The sequence below is a fragment of the Bufo bufo genome, chromosome 6 (assembly GCF_905171765.1).
Source record: "Bufo bufo chromosome 6, aBufBuf1.1, whole genome shotgun sequence".
Lineage (NCBI taxonomy): Eukaryota > Metazoa > Chordata > Amphibia > Anura > Bufonidae > Bufo > Bufo bufo.
The window spans coordinates 425,326,559-425,353,576 of record NC_053394.1 but is presented as its reverse complement, the minus strand read 5'-3'; the positions used below and the strand labels follow the sequence as shown (position 1 = coordinate 425,353,576).

The 27,018-nt window shown below is 46.3% G+C and overlaps 1 protein-coding gene across 1 annotated transcript in view; it reads left to right on the top strand.

Moving 5' to 3' along the window:
* The first annotated feature begins 2,110 nt into the window (after positions 1-2,110).
* Positions 2,111-27,018, top strand: part of STX8 (syntaxin 8) — a 192,015-nt gene continuing 167,107 nt past the window's right edge. Inside the window, exons 1-4 of the mRNA XM_040437525.1 lie at positions 2,111-2,185; positions 4,391-4,490; positions 10,841-10,935; positions 12,086-12,196. Of these exons, the coding sequence (XP_040293459.1) occupies positions 2,175-2,185; positions 4,391-4,490; positions 10,841-10,935; positions 12,086-12,196 (317 nt within the window). The 5' untranslated portion in view covers positions 2,111-2,174. The remainder of the gene's footprint in view (positions 2,186-4,390; positions 4,491-10,840; positions 10,936-12,085; positions 12,197-27,018) is intronic.

The following is a 27,018-nucleotide window of genomic DNA, read 5'->3' as shown; positions in this document are numbered from 1 at the left end:
CTTATATTAATATCAGATCCTAGACTAGACTGACACATTAAAGGGGTTGTCCAGCCGTTAATATTGATGAACTATTGTCAGGATAGGTCATCAATATCTGATAGGGGGTCTGACACCCGGGGCCCCCGCTGATCTGCTGTTTGTAGAGGAGGCGGCGCTCCATGCAAGCCGCTGCTTCCTCTTCATTACACTGCACTTCATCTCTGAAGTACAATGTCATACAAGTACTTATACCAATCAAGTTAATGGAGTGGGTGCCTGTAACTACACTACGCCACAGCTCCGCTGGAGACGAGATGTAGTGTATTGATGAGGAAGCAGCTCCGCCTCCTCGTCTCACAGCTGTTTGGCGGGGGTCCCGGGTGTGGGACTCCCACCAATCAGATATTGATGACGTATCCTGACGATAGGTCATGAATATCAATGACTGGACAAACCCTGTAATATGAGACCAGACTGCTACATTAATATTAGACCCTAGACTATAATGCTACATTAGTATCAGACCAGCCCGCTACATTATTATCAGATCAGACCACTACATTAATATCAGATCAGACCTCTACATTAATATCAGACCTGCCCGCTACATTAATATCAGACCAGCCCGCTACATTAGAATCAGACCAGCCCGCTACATTAGTATCAGACCAGCCCGCTACATTAGTATCAGACCAGCCCGCTACATTAGTATCAGACCTGCCCGCTACATTAATATCAGACCAGCCCGCTACATTAATATCAGACCTGCCCGCTACATTAATATCAGACCTGCCCGCTACATTAATATCAGACCAGCCCGCTACATTAGAATCAGACCAGCCCGCTACATTAATATCAGACCAGCCCGCTACATTAGAATCAGACCAGCCCGCTACATTAGTATCAGACCAGCCCGCTACATTAGTATCAGACCAGCCCGCTACATTAATATCAGACCACAGACCAGACCGCTACATTAATATCAGACCAGACCGCTACATTAATATCAGACCAGCCCGCTACATTAGAATCAGACCAGCCCGCTACATTAGTATCAGACCAGCCCGCTACATTAGTATCAGACCAGCCCGCTACATTAATATCAGACCACAGACCAGACCGCTACATTAATATCAGACCAGACCGCTACATTAATATCAGACCAGCCCGCTACATTAGAATCAGACCAGCCCGCTACATTAGTATCAGACCAGCCCGCTACATTAGAATCAGACCAGCCCGCTACATTAGTATCAGACCAGCCCGCTACATTAGTATCAGACCAGCCCGCTACATTAATATCCGACCACAGACCAGACCGCTACATTAATATCAGACCAGACCAATTATTACATGATATTACACCCCAGATCAGACACTTAGCACATGCCAGCCACCTCTCCACTAAAATTAGGGAAGCCTCTGAGTATCGGATTGGTGGAGTTTCCATTGGTCGGACCCCCTCTTCCCCCCACAGATCACACATTTTTTTGGCATGTGATTTGATAGTGGATGCATGGAATAGCCTTCCTGCAGAAGTGGTAGCTGCAAATACAGTGAAGGAGTTTAAGCATGTATGGGATAGGCATAAGGCCATCCTTCATATAAGATAGGGCCGGGGGCTATCCATAGTACTCAGTATATTGGGCAGACTAGATGGGCCAAATGGGTCTTATCTGCCGACACATTCTATGTTTCTATGTAAGTTCAAATATTATGACAAATATCCCCTTCACCCCCTGGTGATAACATCATTCTACAGCGACGTCTTCGTGGGGAGTTGCTGCCCCCTATGTCTGTGCGGCTTAAACTATATTAAAATGCACACAGAAAAAAATGTCCCAGCAATTAAGGGGTTAATAATCCAGCCCCTCATACAGGATTATTACCGCAGTGCCCCCCAGCCCTCGGTAAACTGCAACACAGCATGGGGCTTGTAGTTCTACAGTGTCTGAGAGGTCACTGCTTGGAGACCATTCACATTAAACCAGGGCCACTGGGCGGTCACCAAAGGTAAATCCATACAGCAAGATGTATGTCACCTGCCCCTGTACAGACTGCCCTGGCTGTGCGGTATATAGAGCCGCGTCCTCACAGACCAGGAGCGATCCGCGCTCACTCATTCTGACCCGCTGGAGGACCCGTCTGTCACGTGATACAAACAGGAAGTGTCGCTCTTCCCTGCAGCAGCTATGGATCCTTGGTGGGTGCAGTAGTGTCATCCCGGAGCCTTGTCTGTACATGTCATGTATTCTGCTTCTCCGCCTGGTGCACTACAAGTCCCAGCAATGCGTGCAAGCGTGCTGCTGGTGATATCTATCGTCACCTCATTCTCCTGTACCCCGGTGTCATTGTTCTCTGGCCATACACTGGAGATTGTGCACCATTTTCTTGGGACCTTGGTCTGACTGATGGTAACAGATCTGCATCTCATCAGTGAAGGACAAGTCTGTATCTATCTATCTATCTATCTATCATATATCTGTCTATCTTCTATTAATTTATATCTATCTCATATCTATCTATCTCCAGAAGACACCATCAAAAATCCCAACTCTATGGCCAACTTTATGGGGTTGTCCCATAACAACAACCTGTCTGCTTCCCACAGGATAGGGGATGTGTCTTATGTTCAACCTCTGGGGCCCCCGCCAGTCATGAGAACGGGGCCCGTGTTCCTTTGAATGGAGCTGCTATCTGCAGTGTATGGAGCAGTGGACACACACTCATGTCAGCGACTTCATTCAAATGGAGGAACATGGACCCCGTTCTTGTGATCGGCCGGGGCCCCAGCAGTTTTACCCATCCCCCCCCCCCCCTATCAGGCACTTATCCTGTGGGTGGCAGATAAGTTATGTCATGGGGTGACTTGTATGATGGAATCATCTGCAGCTTTCCAACAGGCTCTAAGCTTCAGCGCCTCCTCGTTTTCAAAATCTCTGCTTGCTGTAAGTGGGAAGCGGCACAAACCTTCTGTCCCTCACAGATGAAGACTAGTTACAGTTCTGCCCATTGTAGACTGTTCTCTGTGAGCAGCTTGATGCAATTCACCTTCGCTGATACATTGTAACAAACTCCGCTCCACAGAGAGATTTGTGCCACTGATGTGTTTAGCTCACAATTGTTACAAACCCTCAGCTGTGAGATGGTTTGGGTTCACCTTTACCGCGGGTTAGAAGAAAATAAGGTTGCCGTTCACTGATCGCAAGCATAGGTTTTGAAAATGGCGACTGTTCTGTACTAAAAGTATATTAGAAACCTGCTACAGTGTTCCCTTATACAGTGATTAAAGGGATTGTACCAGCATTTAAAGGGGTTTTCCCAGACGTTTTAACTGATGACCTATCCGCAGGATGTCAGACCCCCGCCGATCAGCGCTCCTGTAAGCACAGTGACATCACGTTCATCGGTCACATGACCTAGGAGCGGCTCAGTCCCATTCAAGTTAATAGGGCTGAGCTGCAATACCAAGCATGGCCACTATGCAGTGTGTGGCGCTGTCCCAGAGAATAGGTTATCAGTTAAAGTCTTGGAAAACCCCTTTTAACAGACACACTTATCCACAGTGTCCGCTCCGAGAACAGGGTCCTGTGCCCCCCTATGTGCACGGAGCGGCGGACGAACACGCATGCTGCTTTTCCATTCATCTCTAGCTGATCTCTGTACTCGGCTTCTCTCTGGCAGTCGCATAGAGATGAATGGAGCGCCAGCACACGCACATCACTGCGTTGGTTGGCGGTCCCAGCAGTCGGACCCCCACTGATCAGATACTTATCTCCTGTCTTGGGACAATCCCTTTAAGCTTATTTTCTATGGCTCTGGACAGTCCCTTTAATAGCGTGTTGCTGTGTGCTATCTTGTCCTTTTTCCACTGCTCTTATTCACTATTTATTGTGTACACATGGAGGCAGGGCTCCGACGCACACGCGTGTTTTCCATAATTTGTCATGGCGGATGCAGGTTATTATAAATCGGGTCATGCCACTGATGTGCCGCCCGGTTGTATAACCTGAATACTAAGGGGTGAGCTCCGGTCACCCCAATATCCGACGCTGTTTGTGCAGAGACGCAGCAGCTCTTCAGCGTGAAGACCATGTCCCCCACCAGCGGTTGAGCATACGCACTTCCCATAGAGATATATGGAGCGGCAGCGCGTTAGGACCCCCATGGGAGACCCCCCCCCCCCCCCCTTCCCGATCAAACACTAATCTTCTATCCGGTTGGGTCAGTGATGAATTGTCGTCCTGGGACAAACCCTTTAGGGCACACGCTGCATCCGGTAGATAGGGGGCTCCGTTTTTTCAGCAGGCGCTGGTCCATATATTGGGGGTACTGTGCCTTTAACTGGTGAAGGCTCGGGGTATGTGAATTTATTAAAGGACTGATGAAGATTATATTTTCGTTGCAGGTTGTCCATGTATGATTCCACCCATCAACTCGCAGAAGAGATTATGGAGAAAGTCATCAGGCGGCACGTCTACCTACTTAATAGAGAGAACCCAGTTAAGGTAAAAACAAAAAAAAAAAAGGTTTAAAGGGGAACTCCAGTGAACTTCCTGTGTCTGAAACCAGTGCTGTTCCTTCTGCCTGAAGGAATTATCATGGGATGTTGCCTAGCAACACACGGTCCATGCAGCGGGTGACCACTGCGGATCTCCATCATCCTTGGTGATGTGCTGTTGTCACGGAGAGTTGCCCTTCATGTCCCTGGTATAGGACCAATGGCTTCCTCTCTACAGTGGAGCTCTAACCCCCTCAATGCTATGGCAAGACCCCAAGTTATGAGGCCGCCTTTGGAAAACCCCTCCCCACTCCTGCATCAACACTTCCCGGGTCCCCACTGGTCTCTGCTTCATGGCAGTTAAAGGGGTAGTCCCATCTTGGACATTGGGGGCATATCACTAGGCACCTATCCTTAGAACGGACACCGCAAAGTGAGGCTGCACTGCGCATGCCCAGCCGCCCTCCATTGGCTTCTATGGGACAGCCGAGCGCCAGGCTCGGCTATTTTCGGGAGACCCATATAAATGAATGGGAACTGCACCGCGCAAGTGCAGCTGCCGCTCCATTCACTTTTATGAGGCTTACGAAAATAGCCGAGCCAGCGCGGTGCACCCTCCGTCACTTTGCGGAGAGGTGCGGATCCCAGAGGTAGGCCCCCGCACCTATAAGACATTGAGGACATATCCTAGTGATGTCCAAGATAGGACAACCCCTTTAAGGTGTTATTCTGGTTACTAGATAGAGGATAACTGTTAGATCAACAGGGGTCCAACCACTGGGGTGCCCACCATTCGCGAGAACGCGGTCGAGCCTGTGCGATATCGCTGTAATCCGCTCTCTCCGCCAGCCCAATAGAGATAAATGGAATGGCGGTGCACATGCTCGACTGCGGCCCCCTATTCTTGTGATTGGTGGGGGACCCCACTGACTAAGTTATATCCCCTATCCAGTGGGATAGAGAGCGCTTCTTACTGAAATACCCCCTTCAAGAGGACCTATCACCTCCCCTGTTTTAGTAACCACTTGCATTTCCCATTCATATAACTCTGTTGTTTCGTTCCTCAGGTATTCCCACTAAAAATGTTGGTTTTTTTTTTTGGTTTTTTTTTTATTAATTTACAACATTTGGGGGGGGGGGGGGGGGGGGGGGAGTCTCTGCACAATCTGACACTGACAGCCCTTATTGGACAGTATCAGACTGTGCAAGGACACCCCCCGAACTGTGACACCTAGTTTCATATTCATTAATAAAACTTCTAGTAGGAATAACTGAGGAACGGAACAACATGGAGTTATATGACGATGCTGCAGAGTTGTTATTGCTCTTCAGGTTCTGTTTGTTTTCATTTTTCCAATCTGTCATGAGACACGCGATCATTAGCACTAATTACGGTCATTATCTCCGTGTTCTGTAAACTGCCTGAAATTAAATTTTACAATAGCGAAGAGCAGGAGGTAAGATGAATTTGTGATTTGGTTTGTTCGGTACTTTTTTAGCCCCATCATGACGAGCTGATTAAGTTCTTAACAGATCTATATAGCGGTCACAGCTCCGTTTTCTGTTACAGAGCTCCAAACCCTCTGCCTATCTATAGAATGAAATGAGGACTTTTCTGCTTGCAGCCTCCACTAGGGGGAGCTCACGGCATGCTTTCTGTACACTGCGCTCAGCAATATGCTGTAAACACATGAGCTCCCCCTAGTGGCGGCTGCATGTGATCAGAATCTTAACAAGAGCGGTGTCTGCTTTGGTGGACCTGACGTCTGCAGAGGTTTTCACCCTCTGGATATAAGCAAGAACAATTCTGTTCACTGCAAGCAGAGATCTTAACAATAATGATCAGGCTGTAGTTGGATAAAATCCTCACTATTTTGCTGTCAGTAAATGGGAATTGCTCCAGTGGGTTCAGTACTTGTACTGGCCTAATACTTGGCTTGTTACAGTTCTATCCAGTGTACACCGTAGGCGTGATAAATTTTACCTGCACTGATACATTGTAGCAAAAATCAGGACAAGGTTTGGGCTGCTGAGGGATTTAGCTTACAGAGGAATGTCTAGGTACATTGTAACAAACCATCAGACGTAAGAAGTATTAGGTCTGTGCAGGTTTCGAGCCTCAGGATGTAAGCAAGATTGTTTCTATTCACTGACAACAAGCAGAAATGGCAGTTTTTCCATATGGAGCATATGAGTGTCGCAACATTTTGCTCTTGGGTCATGCACCTTATGACATACAGAACGCCCCTGGGTTGTCATAGTCCTAAAGGGGTTGTCAAAAATGTTCCTATTGATGGCCTATACTTGGGACAGACTGTCAATATCTAATCGGAGGGGGTCCGACTCCCTGCACCCCAGCCAATCAGCTGTTTAGAAGTAGCTTTGGTGCTAGAACTACACAGCGCCATCCATTGTATAGTGGATGGATCTGGTTACTACTGCTCCCATTCACTTCAATACCCATTGGACAGAGCTGTGCAATTCTGGCACCAACTTCCTGCTGCAGAGTTACTGCAGAACAGCTGATCGGAGCGGGGTGTCGGACCCCCAACAATCCTGAGGATAGGCCGTCAATAGTGAGCTCCTGGACAACCCCTTTAAATGATATATATATATCGCCATTTTATTTATTTTCTCAGTGCATCTACAATGAAAATGAAGCAACTGTTAAAATAGAGCGTAATAAAAGTTTTCTATTGTTCTACAGCTTCAGTGCTGACCTATGCGTCTCCATGGTAACAGACAACAAACAAACCCTGTGTAGTCTGATCCTGCAGTCATACATTCTGTCCCCCACTTCTTCCTAACCTATGTCATCAGGAAGGTGAGAAGAGACTGCAGAAAGTAGAACTACTGGACATGATCCGACTACACAAGGCTTATTTGTTGTCTGTTACCATGGCGACACGTAGTCTGCATAGGAGCTATAGGAACAATAAAAAGTCTTTAATGAAGCCCTATTGTAAAAAAAGCATGGAAATTTTTTTTTTTTTTTTTAATGAATGACCCCCCCCCCCCCCCCAATTGTCTGTTATCTTCACCCCCCCCCCCTCTCCCTTCTATAATTAGTTAAAAAGGAAACACACATCTATCATTACTGCTGTTACCTTTGTATGGGAAACAGCACACGGTCCCGGAGACCTGTTACTTAACCCTTTCAGCCCCAGGCCATTTTCCGTTTTTGTGTTTTTTATTTTTCACTTCCCCTGAGCCATTATTTTTATTTTTATTTTTTTCTGTTCACACAGCCATATAAAGGCTTGTTTTTACAGCATTCCCTATGTGCCCTTTATTCTCAGGGTCAGTGTGATTACAGCAATACCACATTCATATACACTGCTCAAAAAAATAAAGGGAACACTTAAACAACACAATGTAACTCCAAGTCAATCACACTTCTGTGAAATCAAACTGTCCACTTAGGAAGCAACACTGAGTGACAATCAATTTCACATGCTGTTGTGCAAATGGGATAGAAAACAGGTGGAAATTATAGGCAATTAGCAAGACACCCCCAATAAAGGAGTGGTTCTGCAGGTGGTGACCACAGACCACTTCTCAGTTCCTATGCTTCCTGGCTGATGTTTTGGTCACTTTTGAATGCTGGCGGTGCTTTCACTCTAGTGGTAGCATGAGACCGAGTCTACAACCCACACAAGTGGCTCAGGTAGTGCAGCTTATCCAGGATGGCACATCAATGCGAGCTGTGGCAAGAAGGTTTGCTGTGTCTGTCAGCGTAGTGTCCAGAGCATGGAGGCGCTACCAGGAGGCAGGCCAGTACATCAGGAGACGTGGAGGAGGCCGTAGGAGGGCAACAACCCAGCAGCAGGACCGCTACCTCCGCCTTTGTGCAAGGAGGAACAGGAGGAGCCCTGCAAAATGACCTCCATCAGGCCACAAATGTGCATGTGTCTGCTCAAACGGTCAGAAACAGACTCCATGAGGGTGATAAGAGGGCCCGACGTCCACAGGTGGGGGTTGTGCTTACAGCCCAACACCGTGCAGGACGTTTGGCATTTGCCAGAGAACACCAAGATTGGCAAATTCGCCACTGGCGCCCTGTGCTCTTCACAGATGAAAGGAGGTTCACACTGAGCACATGTGACAGACGTGACAGAGTCTGGAGACGCCGTGGAGAACGTTCTGCTGCCTGCAACATCCTCCAGCATGACCGGTTTGGCATTAGGTCAGTAATGGGGTGGGGTGGCATTTCTTTGGAGGGTCGCACAGCCCTCCATGTGCTCGCCAGAGGTAGCCTGACTGCCATTAGGTACCAAGATGAGATCCTCAGACCCCTTGTGAGACCATATGCTGGTGCGGTTGGCCCTGGGTTACTCCTAATGCAAGACAATGCTAGACCTCATGAGGCTGGAGTGTGTCAGCAGTTCCTGCAAGACGAAGGCATTGATGCTATGGACTGGCCCGCCCGTTCCCCAGACCTGAATCCAATTGAGCACATCTGGGACATCATGTCTCGCTCTATCCACCAACGTCACGTTGCACCACAGACTGTCCAGGAGTTGGCAGATGCTTTAGTCCAGGTCTGGGAGGGGATCCCTCAGGAGACCGTCCGCCACCTCATCAGGAGCATGCACAGGCGTTGTAGGGAGGTCATACAGGCACGTGGAGGCCACACACACTACTGAGCCTCATTTTGACTTGTTTTAAGGACATTACATCAAAGTTGGATCAGCCTGTAGTGTGTTTTTCCACTTTAATTTTGAGGGTGACTCCAAATCCAGACCTCCATGGGTTGAAAAATTTGATTTCCATTTTTTTATTTTTGTGTGATTTTGTTGTCAGCACATTCAACTATGTAAAGAACAAAGTATTTCTGAAGAATATTTAATTAATTCAGATCTAGGATGTGTTATTTTTGAGTTCCCTTTATTTTTTTGAGCAGTGTATAATATACAGGTCGGTGAGGTTATTATGGCGCCGGTGTCTTTATATCCCAAAAGAATTGAATAAAAAGTGATCAAAAAGTCCAGCACTTCAAAATGGTATCAATAAAAACTACAGATCGTCCTGCAAAAAAAATAAAAAATTAGATGCAGACAGCTCTGTTGATACAATCATAGAAAAGTTATGGGGGTCAAAATATGGGGATGCAAAGAAAAAAATAAATAAATAATATATATATATATAATTTCAGCTCAGCAGTGAGTGTGCGTATCTATAGTCAGACAAACGTGTGTGTATAACGTATGGCCAGCCATTTTCCTTGCACAGGTAAGTACATAATTGGCATTTCCGTATCCCTGTGATGACAGGAAGTGTTGTCATGAGGACGTCTGACCGCTGTTCTCTCTGGATGAGCGGCTTGACTTTGCTGACAGGCGCACGGCTCCTATCTGCTTGTACTGTAAACAGCTGTCCTTTGAGAGGCGCCGGCCTGTGTGTTTGTGTTGACAACAATGGTGGCTGACCCCGCCGCCGCAGATCACCGCGTTACTGAGTGGAAACTGATGGGTTTATTGCAAGTTTGTTTTTCAGCTGAAAATTTTCCACAGCTTGTAAGGTACCGGGTAATGCCTGCCTGACACTACTGCTTCCCCCGCACCACACTACTGATGTACATGACGGGATTAGATACACAGCTCAGCAGACAGTATCACACATGGTAGGATTAGATACACAGCTCAGCAGACAGTATCACACATGATAGGATTAGATACACGGCTCAGCAGGCAGTATCACACATGGTAGGATTTGATACACAGCTCAGCAGGCAGTATCACACATGATAGGATTAGATACACAGCTCAGCAGACAGTATCACACAGGATAGGATTAGATACACTGCTCAGTAGACAGTATCACACAGGATAGGATTAGATACATAGCTCAGCAGACAGTATCACACATGATAGGATTAGATACACAGCTCAGCAGACAGTATCACACATGGTAGGATTAGATACACTGCTCAGTAGACAGTATCACACACGGTAGGATTAGATACACAGCTCAGCAGGCAGTATCACACATGGTAGGATTAGATACACAGCTCAGCAGGCAGTATCACACATGGTAGGATTAGATACACAGCTCAGCAGACAGTATCACACAGGATAGGATTAGATACACAGCTCAGCAGACAGTATCACACAGGATAGGATTAGATACACAGCTCAGCAGACAGTATCACACAGGATAGGATTAGATACATAGCTCAGCAGACAGTATCACACACGATAGGATTAGATACACAGCTCAGTAGACAGTATCACACAGAGTAGGATTAGATACACAGCTCAGCTGACAGTATCACACACGGTAGGATTAGATACACAGCTCAGCAGGCAGTATCGCACATTATACTCCCCTGTGTATGTGACTCTTCTGTCTCTGCAGATAAATGTGACGGTGCGCGCTCTTATGAAGCGGTTACACGTGAGCATCGGACATCTGAGGGACTCCCTGCTAACATCGGTCTCCACACATCAGATGTATCCTTTACCGTCTAATCCCTGTGACTGCAGGAGTCCGCCATCTTGTTCTCCTTCTGACAAGGAAGCCATACGAGACTAGCATGTCCGTGGTGGGTAGTAGTAGTAGGTAGCCTGTCTGGGATGTGCACCACCACCATATGCAACTCTATGGGGGGGCAGCCTAGGGGTCTCCTGTCCAGCAGAAGGTGGGGGCCTGATGACGGGGGATAAATGGTAATGGTCGCCTAATACTGATTTTCTTCCCACAGTATTGTACAAGGCCCATCTTGTGCACACCAACAGAGACTGTTCTTGCCTGCGCTCCTGGTTAATCGAGGCCACCCCCTCTAACCACCCAGAATATCTTAATGGGGAAAATATTTAAGAAACTTAAAGAGCATCTGTCAGCAGTTTTGTACCTATAGGACACTGGCTGACCTGTTACATGTGCACTTGGCAGCTGAAGGTGCTGTTCCCATGTTCACATGTGCCCGCATTACTGAGGAAAATTATGTTCTACTATATGCAAATGAGCCTCTAGGAGCAACGGGGGCGTTACCATTACACCTAGAGGCTCCGCTCTCTCTGCTACTGCCGAGCCCCCTGCACTTTGATTTACAGGACCAGACAGTGTAAATGTCATCACACCTTGTCCTGTCAATCAAAGTGGAGAGGGCGCGGCAGTTGCAGAGAGAGCAGAGCCTCTAGGTGTAATGGTAACGCCCCCGTTGCTCCTAGAGGCTCATTTGCATATATTAAAACAGCATTTTTCTCAGCAATGCGGACACATATGTACATGGGACAGACGTCTTCAGCTGTCAAGTGCACATGTAACAGGTCAGCCAGTGTCATAGGGACAAAACTGCTGACAGATGCCTTTTAACATTTAGAGGGAAGCGAGTAAAAATAAATAAATGGCGGAAGACCGCTTAAGACAGGGTTGTACCTAGTTTTGGTCTGTGGGGGCGGAACACAGTGATGCTCCCTATGCCATGCAATGTAGCCTTCGGTGACGCAAAATGCGTTAACACAATGCTACTATAGCAAAGCACCATGGTCCGGCATTTTATGGAAAGTGATAGAAGCACAGCGATGCTTTTCTATAGGTCCGCAGTCTCCTAAGTATACGCCATTACTATATTATGGTCTTAACCTGGAACCCATGTAGCACGCAACTAGAAGGAGATCGGAGGCAGAACCTCATGGACGAGCTCCTCACCAAACAGCGACAGCTGCAGATATCCTTTCAATGTGAAGGCGCAGAACCCGATGTCATAAGGTGAGAGTCCGAGTCCACCCCTGTCACAGGAGTGGAGGTGCCCACCAAACCCTGATATTTACCTGCTCTCTGCTCATCCTGGGACCCTTGGGGTCGTCTTGCAGGACTTTCAACTTGTGAGGCAGGTATCGCCTTCCTGTAGACCTGCAACAGCCCAACCCGTGGCCGTCAGGGCATGTTGGGAGTTATACTTCTACAATAGCTGGACCTTCACAGGTTATGGATTACTGCTATGGACATGAGACCATTTTGCTGTCAGATCCTGAGACAGTCTTTTGGCTGATGATTTTGGGTATTTGCACGCACAGCAGAGTTGCTTTAGAAATTTCTGTAACTGAAAATCTTCTCCATACATCCAGAGCATGGGTTTTATGCACGCTTATTTTACCCTTAGTAACCGCCAATACACCGTTTTTACAGGGGTCACTAACAGTCGTTTCGCTAGGATGTTGCCTTTTTACGGCGGTCTAGTCTAAGCGCTGCACGGGCAGAGGCGCAGCCCTGATGGTGCTTGTCAGTATAGTACTGACAGTATAATACACTGTACTGCATGAGCAGTACAGTTTATTATAGAAGCGATTAGAAGATCACATGTCACAGTCCCTTTTGTGGGACTAAAAAATTGTAAAAATAAAAGTTAAAGTTTTATGAAATGAAAAAAATACAATTTTTCCATTGAAAGAAAAAATTGTAAATCCCCTCCACATATTTGGTAGCGCCACATCCGTAAATTCCTTAAAAAAATAAAAATGAATGCAGCAAAATTCATGATGTAAAAATCTCAGTTGCAGTTTTGCTGTTTTTTCCCATCCCCCTCCTCCCCAGAAAGAGTTAATAAAAGATAATCAGTAAGTTGTGTGTCCCCCAAAATGGTGCCCTTAAAGACTCAACTTGTCCCGCAAAAAAACAATCCCTCATATGTCTGCACCGACGGAAAAATAAAAAAAATGTGCAGCTCTTGGAACGCGACAATGAAAAATTGAAAAAAAATTGCTTGGTCATGAAGTCCCAGAACAGGCCGGTCACTGAGGGGTTAAGGTTTCCGCAAAGCCTGCCCATTTTTGGCCAGGGATTAGTCTAATTTACCGAGATTGACTCTGAAAATGTGGAACTTTTTGAACTGTCGGCAACTATGAGTCCCTCCCCACTGTGCTGCTGCCACCAATGGGAGGAGAGAGGGGAGGGGCTGTGGCCACCGCGCCACCAATGAAGATAACTAACCTTTTAATACAAATATAGGTGGCGGGTGCCGACTGCAGAATCGCACACCCAGCACCCGACCTCTATGACAGGGAGCTGCAATTTGCCGCAATTAACTCCTCAGATGCCGCACACCAACCACCCCAGTATTAAAGTCTTGGCTACAGGGTTCCCCCCCCCCCCACCTTCTCATTGGTAGCAGTGGCCCCAGGGCCCCCCCCCCCCTCCCTCCCCATTAGTGCAGTGGCAGTTCCGATCGCAGGACTCCGATCGGTTACCATGGCAGCCAGGACACTACTGAAGCCCACAGGACAGCAGGGAGGGTGTGAAGTCCTATTCACCCTCACAGAGCTCTATTAGGGTGAATAGGACAAGGGATTAAAAGATCCCAGGTTCTAGCCCCTAAGGCCCCTTTCACACGGGCGAGATTTCCGCGCGGGTGCAATGAGTGAGGTGAACGCATTGCACCCGCACTGAATCCGGACCCATTCATTTCTATGGGGCTGTGCACATGAGTGTTAGTTTTCACGCATCACTTGTGCGTTGCGTGAAAATCGCAGCATGTTCGGATGCAGTGCGCTTTTCACGCACGGTTGCTAGGAGACGATCGGGATGGGGACCCAATCATTATTATTTTCCCTTATAACATGGTTAAAAGGTAAAATAATAGCATTCTTCATACAGAATGTATAGTAAAATAGTGCTGGAGGGGTTAAAATAAAATAATTTAACTCGCCTTAATCCACTTGTTCGCGCAGCCCGGCTTCTCTTCTGTCTTCATCTTTGCTGTGCACAGGAAAAGGACCTGTGGTGACGTCACTGCTCTCATCACCTGGTCCATCATCATGATCATGCGATGAGTGCAGTGACGTCATCAAAGGTCCTATTGCTCAAAGAAGACAGGAGAGAAGCCGGCTGTGCGAGCAAGTGGACTAAGGTGAGTTAAATTTTTTTTTTTACATTTTTTTTTTAACCCCTCCAGCCCTATTGTACTATGCATTCTATATTAGGAATGCTATTATTTCCCCTTATAACCATGTTATAAGGGAAAATAATACAGTCTACACAACACCGAACCCAAACCCGAACTTCTGTGAATAAGTTCGGTTTGGGTACCAAACCGCGTGCATTACAATGTTTTGCACTCGCGCGGAAAAATCGCACATGTTCCCACAACGCACCTGCATCTTTTTCTGCAACGCCCGTGTGAAACCAGCCTAAGGGGGAAATGGTTATTAAATAAAAAGTAAAAAAACAAAACAAACAAACACCAAAATATTAAGTTTAAATCACCCCCTTTCCTAAATTTATATATAAACAATAGATAAATAAACATATTGGGTAGCGCCACATCTGAAAAGTCCAAACTATTAAAATATTAAATAATATCTCCTAATTCGCCATTTTTAGTCACCTTGTCCCCCTCCAAAATTAGGATCGGACTGTTCTATTATGGGCCGGACGGTCCATAAAATGTGGATTGCACGTGGCTTTTTTGGTGGTTTATTTTTTTCGCATGTTATAGAGTATCACAATACTTTTTTATGGTATCGAAATCAAATCAAAATGTTGGTATCGTGACAACCCTAATTATAAGACCCACCGCACGCCCTCAATTCTGAGCTGATTCCCCCCCCCCCCCTCTGTTCTCAGTGGGGTTAGACAAAGAAGGAGCGCTCCCTCTGTCCTTCTTTGCCCCTAAAAACATTTATATATTTATATCCTATTTATTTGGAATTTCTGTTAAAATATCTAATCGTCTCTCCTGCACAGTGAGTGCCAGAATTAGTAATAAAAAGTGATTTGTAAGTCCATGTACCCCAAAATGGTACCAATAAAATCTACAGCTGACCCTGCAAAGCACAAGCCCTCACACAGCTCCATCAACAGAGAAATAAAAAAGTTATAGGTGTCAGAATATGGCGGCACAATTTTAAATTTTTTTTTAACCACTTCCCATCTGGGCCCTTTGCCCCCTTCCTGACCAGGCCAAATTTTGCAAAACTGACATATCTCACTTTATGTGGTAATAACTTTGGAACGCCTTTATTTATCCAAGTCATTCAGAGATTGTTTTCTCGTGACACATTGTACTTCATGATAGTCATAAATTTGAGTCAAAATATTTCACCTTTATTTATGAAAAAATCCCAAATTTACCCAAAAATTTGAAAAATTCGCAATTTTCTAAATTTCAATTTCTCTGCTTTTAAAACAGAAAGTGATACCTCATAAAATATTTATTATTTAACATTCCCCATATGTCTACTTTATGTTGGCATCATTTTGGAAATGTCATTTTATTTTTTTAGGACGTTAGAAGGCTTAGAAGTTTAGAAGCAATTCTTCAAATTTTTAAGAAAATTGCCAAAACCCACTTTATAAGGACCAGTTCAGGTCTGAAGTCACTTTGTGGGGCCTACATAGTGGATACCCCCATAAATGACCCCATTGTAGAAACTACACCCCTCAAGGTATTCAAAACCGATTTTACAAACTTTGTTAACCCTTTAGGCGTTCCACAAGAATTAAAGGAAAATGGAGATCAAATTTTTAAATTTCACTTTTTTGGCAGATTTTCCATTTTAATCAATTTTTTTCTTTAACACATCGATGGTTAACAGCCAAACAAAACTCAATATTTATTACCCAGATTCTGCGGTTTACAGAAACACCCCACATGTGGTCATAAACTGCTGTATGGGCACACGGCAGGGCGCAGAAGGAAAGGAACTCCACATGGTTTTTAGATGCCATGTCCCATTTGAATCCCCCTGATGCACCCTTACAGTAGAAACTCCCAAGAAGTGACCCCATTTTGGAAACTAGGGGATAAGGTGCCAGTTTTATTAGTACTATTTTTGGGTACATATGATTTTTTGATCATTCATTATAACACTTTATGGGGCAAGGTGACCAAAAAATTGGTTGTTTTAGCACAGTTTTTATTTATTTATTTTTACAGCGTTCACCTGAGGGGTTCAGTCAAGTGACATTTTTATAGAGCAGATCGTTACGGACGTGGCGATACCTAATATGTATACTTTTTCTCATTTATTAAAGTTTTACACAATAATAGCATTTTTGAAACCAAAAAATTATGTTTTAATGTGTCCATGTTCTGAGAGCTATAGTTTTTTTATTTTTTGAGAGATTTTCTTATGTAGGGGCTCATTTTTTGCGGGATGAGGTGACGGTTTTATTGGTACCATTTTGTGGGACATACGCATTTTTGATCACTTGGTGTTGCACCTTTTGTGATGCAAGGTGACAAAAATTGCTTGTTTTGACAGTTTTTTTAATTTTTTTTTTTACGGTGTTCACCCGAGGGGTTAGCTCATGTGATATTTTTATAGAGCTGGTTTTTACGGACGCGGCAATACTAAATATGTTTTATTTTATCTATTTTTAATTATTTTTTTTTTATTCCTTCTTGGGATTTTTTTACATGTGAAACTTTATTTTATTTTACACTTTTTTTTATTTTTTTTATTTTATTTTACACTTTTCGTCCCCCATAAGGTCATACAAGACCTCTGGGGGACATTTACTTCACTTTTTTTTTTTTTCACAGTTGATGTCTCCTGTAACTGGGGCTGACATAGTAGCCCCAGTTACAGGACAAATACACCCCTAGAGAGGCTGTACAGCAGCAATCCAGCGCTGTACAGCCTCACAGCAGGGCTGATCGAGGGAGACCTCACACAGCTCCTGCACACTCCGGTCACGGCGGTCACATGACCACCGGGCCGGAACAGGAAGCGTGATCGTGAAGGCAGGGACACCTGGGCACTGTCCCTGCCTTGTCTTAGGGTTGCCCTGCTGTCACTGACAGCGGGCAACCCGATCAGCAGCTGCACGATTAGCGTGCAGCTGCTATTTCTGACAGGACGTTTTAAAACGTGCTGTCAGAAATAGACGTCCACCCATAGGACGTTTATATCCTATGGGCGGACGTGAGGCGGTTAAAGAGTAACTAACTAAACTTTTGTAAAACTTTCTTTAAAATTGTTAAGTAGCCTTTACTTTATTTATATACTGTTTTCCTACTCAACTAGGCACCCAATGTTTTGGGTGCTATCGCTCCTTAAAATCATTATCCTAGTACAGCGCTGACATGTCAGCGGTGTACGGATTTCACTGGGGGCTAAATTCCTGTGCTCCCCTCAAGCTTGGCCAAATTCTGGCACAGCCCATTGGGCCCCTGTACCCAGTACACATGTGCTAATCCAGGATTTAGCCAAGCTCAAGGGGAGCACCGGCAGGAGCAGCAATTTATGCGATGACCCCCAGTGAAATCCGTACACCAGTACAGCTCTGTACTAGAATAATGATTCTAAGGCGCGACCGCACCCAGGACTTTGGGTGCCTGTTTGAGTAGGACAATGGTATAATCAATTAATAAAGCATATTACCAAAATAATTTCTGGAAAATTTAGAACATTTCAAAATACAGGTTTTACAAAAGCTTAGTTTCTCTTTAACCTGTTGGGGACAGATGATGTACCGGTACGTCATGTGTATTTACAATCACCGGCGTGCAGTGATCGGAACAGAGTGTCTGATGAAATCATTCGGCAGGCACTCTGTGACAATGCCGAGGGGGGTCTTGTGACCCCCCCCCCTTCCCCCGTATCGACGATCGCAGCAAACCGCAGGTCAATTCAGACCTGCGTTTCCGGGTTATTCGGGTCTCTGGTGACCCGATAACCCGGAATAGGATGGCGATCGGTGGTGTGATAATACACCACCAATCACCATCCTGCGATCCTGAGAGGTAATGGTGACATCACCTCACAGGATCGCTTCCTATTGGCTGCAAGGGCGGGCGGGGATTAACTCCCCTCAGCTCTCCTCCTCCGGAAGCGAGGAGAGCGAGCAGCCTGCGTCGGATCTCCAGAGCCAGCACCCCCCTCTGACCCTCCACAGTAATATACTGAATACTATGACTAGCCCCTGGCCCTATCTTATATGAAGGATGGCCTTATGCCTATCCCATGCATGCTTAAACTCCTTCACTGTATTTGCAGCTACCACTTCTGCAGGAAGGCTATTCCATGCATCCACTACTCTCTCAGTAAAGTAATACTTCCTGATATTACTTTTAAACCTTTGCCCCTCTAATTTAAAACCATGTCCTCTTGTAGCAGTTTTTCTTCTTTTAAATATTCTCTCCTCTTTTACCTTGTTGATTCCCTTTATGTATTTAGAAGTTTCTATCATATCCCCTCTGTCTCGTCTTTCTTCCAAGCTATACATGTTAAGGTCCTTTAATCTTTCCTGGTAAGTTTTATCCTGCAATCCATGTACTAGTTTAGTAGCTCTTCTCTGAACTCTCTCCAAAGTATCAATATCATAACTTGCATCGTGTACCCGAGATGATATTGAGCCCGTGATTCCTGATTTTGTAGGCCAAGCAGGAATCCAGATTTCCACAGTGGGCTTCACTGAATACGACTATTTTAGTCTTTTTTTTTTCAGTGACCACTTTGTAAATCTAATGGTGGAGCAAACAAACCTGTACGCCCAACAGTTCATTGCTCAACACCCGGGCTCCTTTTTGGCTAGACCCGGTGGCTGGACTCCGGTCAGTGCAGCAGAGATGAGGACGTTTTGGGGGCTCGTGCTGCACATGGGCCTAGTCAAGAAACCTAGTGTCAGGCATTACTGGAGTGGGGACGTCCTCTACCAGACTCCACTTTGCAGTACGGCCATGACACGTACCCAGTTTGAGGTCATCCGGAAATGCCTGCATTATGCAGATAATGCAGCATGTCCCCCCAAAGTAATCCTACCTATGACCGCCTGTACAAAATCAGGGGAGACTCATTTTTTTTAAGGGGAGACTCATTTTCCGCCAGTATGTTCCCTCTAAGAGGGCGAGGTATGGCGTGAAGCTATACAAACTTTGAGAGTACCTCAGGGTACACTTAAAAGTTTCGTGTGAAGGAGGGGCGAGATTCCCGTATTCAACCCCCAGAATGTCCCCCCACTCTGGGTGTTAGCGGGAAACTAGTCTGGGACCTTATGCACCCACTGCTAGATAAGGGTTACCACCTGTACGGGGATAACTTTTATACTAGTATCCCCTTGTTCCAGTCCCTCGCCGCCAGATCCATGTCCGCTTGTGGGACCGTGCGGAAAATTAAACGCGGCCTCCCTACCCTTCCCCTCCAGGTACCTATCCCCAGGGGTGAGACCCATGCCCTTACCAGTGGAAACCTGTTGCTGGTCAGATATAAGGACAAGAGGGATGTCCTTGTACTGTCCACAATTAACGGTAAAGGCATCACCCCTGTCCCTGTGCGAGGTACCGCGGCAACGGTCCTCAAGCCCGATTGTATCGTCGACTACAATCGGTATATGGGAGGAGTTGATCTCTCTGATCAAGTCCTTAAGCCACATAATGCCATGCGCAAAACCCCGGCATGGTACAAAAAAGTTGCGGTCTACTTGGTAAAGGTTGCCTTGTACAACTCTTTTGTGCTGTCCTGGAGCACTGGCAACACAGATACATTCCTTCAGTTCTATGAGGCAGTCCTCAAGGCCCTGATCTTTTCGGACCGGGAAAGAGCAGCCCGGAGTACCTCGGGAACTGGAGGCGCCCGGATCGTCCCTGGCCAACACTTTCCAGATGTGGTCCCCCATACTGGAAAGAAGGGACGGACCCCAAAAAGTGCAGAGTGTGTCACAGGAGGGGGATACGGAAGGACACCACCACTCAGTGCGACACGTGCCCCGATCATCCGGGCCTCTGCATTGACTGTTGCTTCAGGGAGTACCACGCTTCCATGGAGTACTAAATTTATAATCCCCTTCCCCAATTTTAATTCCATTTAGCCACTGACAATCGAAAAAAAACTATGGTTCTCAGACTTGAGACACCAAAAAAATAAAAAAAGATATTTTGTAAAACTAAAATAAAGAAAAAAGTTGACATATTAGGTATCGCCGCGTCCGTAAGAATCTGCTCTATAAAAATACCCCATGAGCTAACCCCTCAGATAAACACGGTCAAAAAAAAAATATAAAAACCGTGCCAAAACAGCTATTTTTTGGCAAATTTTCAATTTTTTCCAGTAACAAAGCAAGGGTTAACAGCCGAACAAAACTTAAAGGGGTTGTCCGGCTACAGAGCTGAACCTGGACATCCCTCCATTTTCACCCCGGCAGCCCCCCTGACATGAGCATTGGAGCAGTTCATGCTCCGATGCTCTCCTTTGGCCTGCGCTAAATTGCACAGGGCAAAGGCATTTTTAGGAGTTCCAGTGACGTACCGGGGCTCTCCATGGGGCTGCCAGGAACCCCGGTGACGACACCGGCACTGATGGGGCGGGATTTAGCGCTGCCCTAGCCAGTAAAATGGCTAGGGCAGAGCTAAAGTTCGCCCCTCAGAGCCGGTGACGTCACCAAACACACTGCCGGAAGTTACCGCCCGGCAGTGTGTTATTGTAAACAAAAGAGCCCGTGCCCTGCACGATTTAGCGCAGGGCACGGGAGCGCATCGGAGCATGAGATGCTCTGATGCTAGGCTCAGGGATGCTGCTTGGGTGAAAATAAGGGTATGTCCGTGTTCAGCTCTGAACCCGGACAACACCTTTAAAGGGAGTCTGTCACCTCCATATGGCCATATACAGTGCTTACATTGCCATATAGCACACCTATACATGAATGTTATGGTACCTTTGTCTTTGTCTTTACACTTGCAGAAGCTCGAAAAGAACTTTGATTGATATGCAAATGAGCACTCGCAAGTGCCCAGGGGTGGCGTTCACTGTGTTGGTGCCCAGGGGCGGCGTTCACTGCGGGTGCCCAGGCTGCCCTGCCTTTTTCATTGTTCCCCCGCCCCAGCCTCTGCATATACCCGCCCTCCTATTCCCTTGCGTCATTTTAAAGTCCGGCCGAGATCCCGCGACTGTGCACTGCCTCGCCGGGCCGGAGCATGTGCACTGCGATGCCCATTGTTGGCACGGCATCGCTTTAACTACTGCGCAAGCTCCGGCGAACGGCTGGTTTTGCGCTGTTCGCCGGAGCATGCGCAGTAGTTAAAGCAATGCCTTGCCAACAATGGGCATCGCAGTGCGCATGCTCCGGTTCGGCGAGGCAGTGCAGTCGCGGGATCTCGGCCAGACTTTAGGAGGGCGGGCATATGCAGAGGCTGGGGCGGGGAAAAATGCGTACCCTTTCTGCTAGGGGCGCCACCGTCACTCCACAGCTCTTCCATCCTCTTCATGCAATGCACTGGGACCTGACGTTACACAGCGTCGGGTCGTAGTGTGCACTTATGTGCATTACATCCTGACAATGTGTGTACGTCAGAAGGACAGTGCAGCGCAGCGCAGTGCCGGCCGACAGGAGACCACGGAGCAGTGAGTAATAGCAAGCACTTCACTCACGCTCCGTGGTCACATGGTACAAACGAATACTCGCTGCAAATTTTTTTGTGTTGAGTTACTCGATTGATTAGAGTAATCTTTTCAGCCTTAGTCCTACCACTGGGACCCCCACTGATCACAAGAACTGGGGCCCTGTAACCCTGCAGCCCGCTGAAACGATACAGCCCTCTGCTATCCCCGTAAGTCCCATAGAAATGGATGGAGCGGCAACACGCTTTCTTGTGATCGATGAGGGTCTCAGCGGTAGGAACCACCACTGATCAAATGGGATAGGTGATAACTTAATGTAACCAGAATTTTCTTTTAAGTAATGAAACAGAATAAAAACTATAAAGAAAGTTTTTAAATTTGGTATCACTGTAATTGTACTGCCCCCGAGAGTAAAGCCACCGTGAACACAAGCGTAAAAATAAAACCAAAAAACCGTGGCAGAATTGCCAAAGATTTTCCAGGATGTTGCATGTACAATAAATGATGCCATTTGAAAAAATACAACTCGCTCCTCAAAAAACAAGCTCTTCTACATATGTCCGTGTCGGCAGAAAAATAGAAGTTATGGCTTTTGGAAGGCAGGGCTGAGACAACAAAAAAGGCTAAAAGTGGCTTTGGTGCCACACGTATTGTGGTCTGAATTGCAGTGAATTTCCATTGCAAAGTCTGCACTGACAATGTGCTGGGCGCAAATTCCCCCCCGAAATGAAATGTATAATGTACATAAGTGTACATCGGCTGGTTGCTGCCTGTGTATGTCTATGTATTTTTATTCCTTAAATTATAACCCCTTGTTCCTATTGAGTATATTTCCACGCCGTTCGGACTCGCACAGCATGGAACGACCAGTTGACAGTCTAATTTAAACCATTACGACTGCCAGTTTGAATAGGGCACAGGGGCAGAGGTACCAGAGCGATGAATCCGCCCTTTCTTCTTACTTAAGAGCTGGAAAGTTTTGACTCCTGTTCCGGCCCTTCACTCCGTGTCCATCATTCCTTGCTCCTTGAGCTGACAGTTTCCGCCCCCCTTCCCCTTTGTGACGCTCTACGTTCCACTTGCTGCTCTGCTGATCATATGAAGGTCCCCGTCCCCGTACCCACATCTTCTTTTCTTAAGAAATTAGGGAAATTAATCAGAGTTTATATTTGGTCATAACTCACCGGCTCTCGGTCAGACAGTGGACGTTTCTCCCGGTCCTCGCTTTTCTGATGGAAATGTCACAATCAGCCGGATAGAGCATTGCAAAAAGCAACATGACAAAAAATATATGGGACGTAAATCTGTCAACGGGAACTATTTATTTTTCTACAGTTCTTACAAATTGTTCAAAATGGCTGCTCAGTTGCTGTATTATCATTTATTTATACATTTTTTTTGATAAATGTCCCATTGAAAAATTCTACATTTTACAAACCAGCACCTGGATCTGAATACTTTTGTCATTGCATGCGATTACAAATTTAGTTTAACCCTTGAGTTATTTGATAAAATGTGTCTGTATAGTACCTGCTGCTTGTTCTTTTCCTTATTTCCTTGGCCACCCCAGTAACATCGCTGAGGTGGTTGCACATGCTCAATTTCACCCTTTAACTGCCACCAGCCCTATATATACTGTTAGAAGCTGTGATAGGTACAAGGATAGAGCTGCAGCAGAAATGACACCACGCCCCATGAGAAAGGACACGCCCCTGAGGTGCCAGGCTGAAGAGAATCTAGCAGAGCAGTTGGAGCAATGAATGGGGAGATCTCTGGATCCATGTGAGGTCCAGGGCTGGTTCTAGAAAGGTATTGCCATGTGCTGTATGATGATAACCCCTTTATTGATTTTATCCTGGTTTCCAGTCTCCTATCATTGGGTCCTGGAATCATGTAGAACTTGGCTATACACGGACTGACAAATATCCCGCTTCATGGCGGCGGCGGTGCTCCCTAGTGGGCAGTGCCCTCTTGCATCAAAATAATACTCCAGCCACTCTGAAAAACCAATGTTGTGGAATGGTTTGAGGAACATGACAAAGAGATCAAGGTGATGACTTGGCCTCTAAATTCCTGAGATCTCAATCCAATCGTCATCTGTGGCATGTGCTGGAAAAACGAGTGCAATCCGTGGAGGCTGCACCAAGCCGTTTACAGGATGCGATGCTAACTTCTTAGTACCAGATACCACAGGACACCTTAGACCGGCCATGTCTCAATTAGTCAGAGCTGTCTTGGCGGCATGAGTCAAAGTAACATCCACATGATGCCAGGTTTCCAGCAGAACATTAACCACAGAATCACACTGCCTCCACCAGCTCGTCTTCTTCCCATAGTGCATCCTGGTGCCATCTCTTCCCCAGGTAGGTCATGTCCTCGCACCACATGATGTAATAGGGTTCATCAGACCAGTCCGCCTTCTTCCGTTGCTCCATGGTCCAGTTCTGATGCTCACATCCCCAATGAGGGAGTGGACAGGTATCGGCATGGGCACTCTGAACGGTCAGAGGCTAAACCAGTCATCTCCAACCTGTGGCTCTCCAGCTGTTGTAAAACTACAACTCCCACCATGCCCTGCTGTAAACTGATAGATGTAGGCAGTCTGGGCATGCTTGGAGTTGTAGTTTTGCAACAGCTGGAGAGCCTCAGGTTGGCAATCCCTGGGCTAAAAAATCTGATACAGAGCAAGCCGCAATGTCCTGTTCTTCTGACGCGTTCCTATCATAGGCAGAAGGACGTTTTTCAGTAGCTTGTGCCTCGGCATCTCTCAGAATCGCTGTCTAGCCTTCACGTCCCATGCATGAACCTCGAGTGTCCATGACCCTCGCTCTAGTTCATCAGTTGTTCTACCAACCACTGGAACACCCCACAAGACCTGCCATTTTGGAGACGATCTGACCCAGTCGTCTAAACATCACAGTTTGGCTGTGTTTTAGTCGCTTAGACCTTTACGCTTCTTCATTTTTTCCTCCTGCCACCACATCATCTTCAAGACCTGACTGTTCTCTTGCTGTCCAACCCTTGATGGGTGCCATTGTCACCATATGTCGGATTGGTGTATTTTTCTGTGTATGAACTATGCTCCCCGGTGCAGTCTTTGTACTGGTTTACAATGGTCTGGTGTTCATCTTGCTTGCTCGTTGTATTGAGTGGGCAGCGTACAGTTTTGGGGTAAAACAAGGGTCCTTTATCTGCCCCGACCAGCGATGTAACCCCCCTCGTCCTGCTTTCTCTTCATGTGTCCTTCTTAACAAGTGTGATAATTAGTTAAATCTGCTGGTGTAATCAGAAGCGATCTGCACAGTCCAGCGCACAGCCATGATTTCAGGGGTTTAGGCGATTAAGTGAGCACAGGCGGTGGGTGGCTAATTGGATAATCTTTAATCTTCACACCAGCACGAAAGCTGAGCCGGGCCGATCACAGGACGTGGAGGAAGTTATGCCTCGTCCTGCCAGTAAGCGCTTACCAAACATGTCAGGGAGATTACACTTTCCTGCAGAGATAATCGGGCTATGTCTCTGCATCAATATAAAAGAGGTGATAAAGAACGGGCGGGAGGGGGTACTCATTTTTTTTAATGAGTTGCCGCTTAAAGTGATTCAGTCCAGAAGAAAGAAGAATACCTCATCCAATGTAAGGACAGCTGCCTAAGGTCTAGGCATCCATATGTTCTGGTAGATGCCCCATGTTACAGCCATAGATGTGGGGAAGTTTTTCTACTATCGGTTGTGGATTCTGGGACCAGATGAACTTTGCTGCAGGTCCTAAAAAGTTCTCCAATAGTTCTATGCCACCCCTTTTATAGAGGTTGATATCTTGGACCCTCACTACTATTGAGCTCTGGGTGTGTCCTTTTACAGGGCGGCTGTCCTGGCCAGTCCACTACGCCGCCCGAGCTAGTCAATTGCATATGGCTGCCTATAGTTCCTTTCACAGCCCCGTGACCAGGAGTAGATGTAGACGGGACACAATGCTGCACCAGTCCTACGGAGGTACCGGAGGTCATGAAGTGATGGCATCTCCTAGCGCTTATGCCAACACTTTACAAGATGGGAATACCCTATTCATTCTATGGCGCACACTCAAAATATCAGCCTATGGCCCCAAAAAGTACAAACTGCAGTCAACCGCTCTGAACTGGGCTGGTATTGCTGTGTTCCATGCTGTTAGATTTACTGGTTTCCGAAGACATTGTAAAGTCAGTTTTTCCTAGGTTACTTGGGTCAGGCCATTTTTTGTGTAAATTGACCCACTTTGCGGATTTTAAATCCATGGCATGTCGGTTTATGCCGCAAATAGTCACCCTGCGGAATCGCAGCACCATCTGCAGTGGAATTTCCACCCTGTGTGGCCCCGTACAGAAATTGTCTTCACTCGTCCATGTTCTCATTGGATCTAAATTCCAAATTAACCTCATCAGGATGTGGGAGAAAACCCGGGTACCCGGAGGAAAGCCATACAAACTCTGTGCCAGGGTTGTCCTTGGTTGCATTCGACCCCAGAGCTGCTAGGCACCAGTACTAACCACTGGGCTCAAACAGTGGTAGCCCAAAGTTTTGAGGCTGAAACAAATTTTGCTTTTCACAAAGTTTGCTGCTTAGGTATTTTTGGATCTTTTTGTCAGATGTATATTGAAGGACAATTAGGAGCATTTCAGAAGTTTTTCAACTTTTCTTGAAAAATCCATCAGGTTTCTGCAAAGACTGAATCTTTCCAGTGTTGGTCCTTCTGTTTCAAGATTTTTGCAATTCGCCCTGGCATGCTGGATATCAGCTACTGGCCCAAATCCTGACTGATAGCGACCCGTTCTTGCATAATTAATGCTTGGAGTTGATCACAATTTCTGTGTTTTGTTTGTCTACCTGCTTTTTTTGTGGGGCAGAGGTGGTCGTGCATGCACACTGTAGGAAAAAGAGTTGGCCTCTCTGGTGGCCGGGATCACGGGCACATATGCACAGCAGCTCCCATCCCAGGCATCTTTGTCTACATGATAAATGCCAAGTGAGACAACCCCTTTAAGGTTGTAAGCTAGCAAAGGAGACAGGAGACCAGATTGGTTATTAAACCTACAAAAACCCCAATCAAGCACTGTGCGGCATAACACTAAATTACCCCAAAAAGAAAAAAGACCACACATAATCGAGTGTAATACAAAATTTTATTAGCCCATTATAAAATAATGTAACTGTCCCATGCTGTGGGAATTTTTATAAGTGCTATTGGAAACATTGCTCTGCTGCCGTTGTATGGTGCAC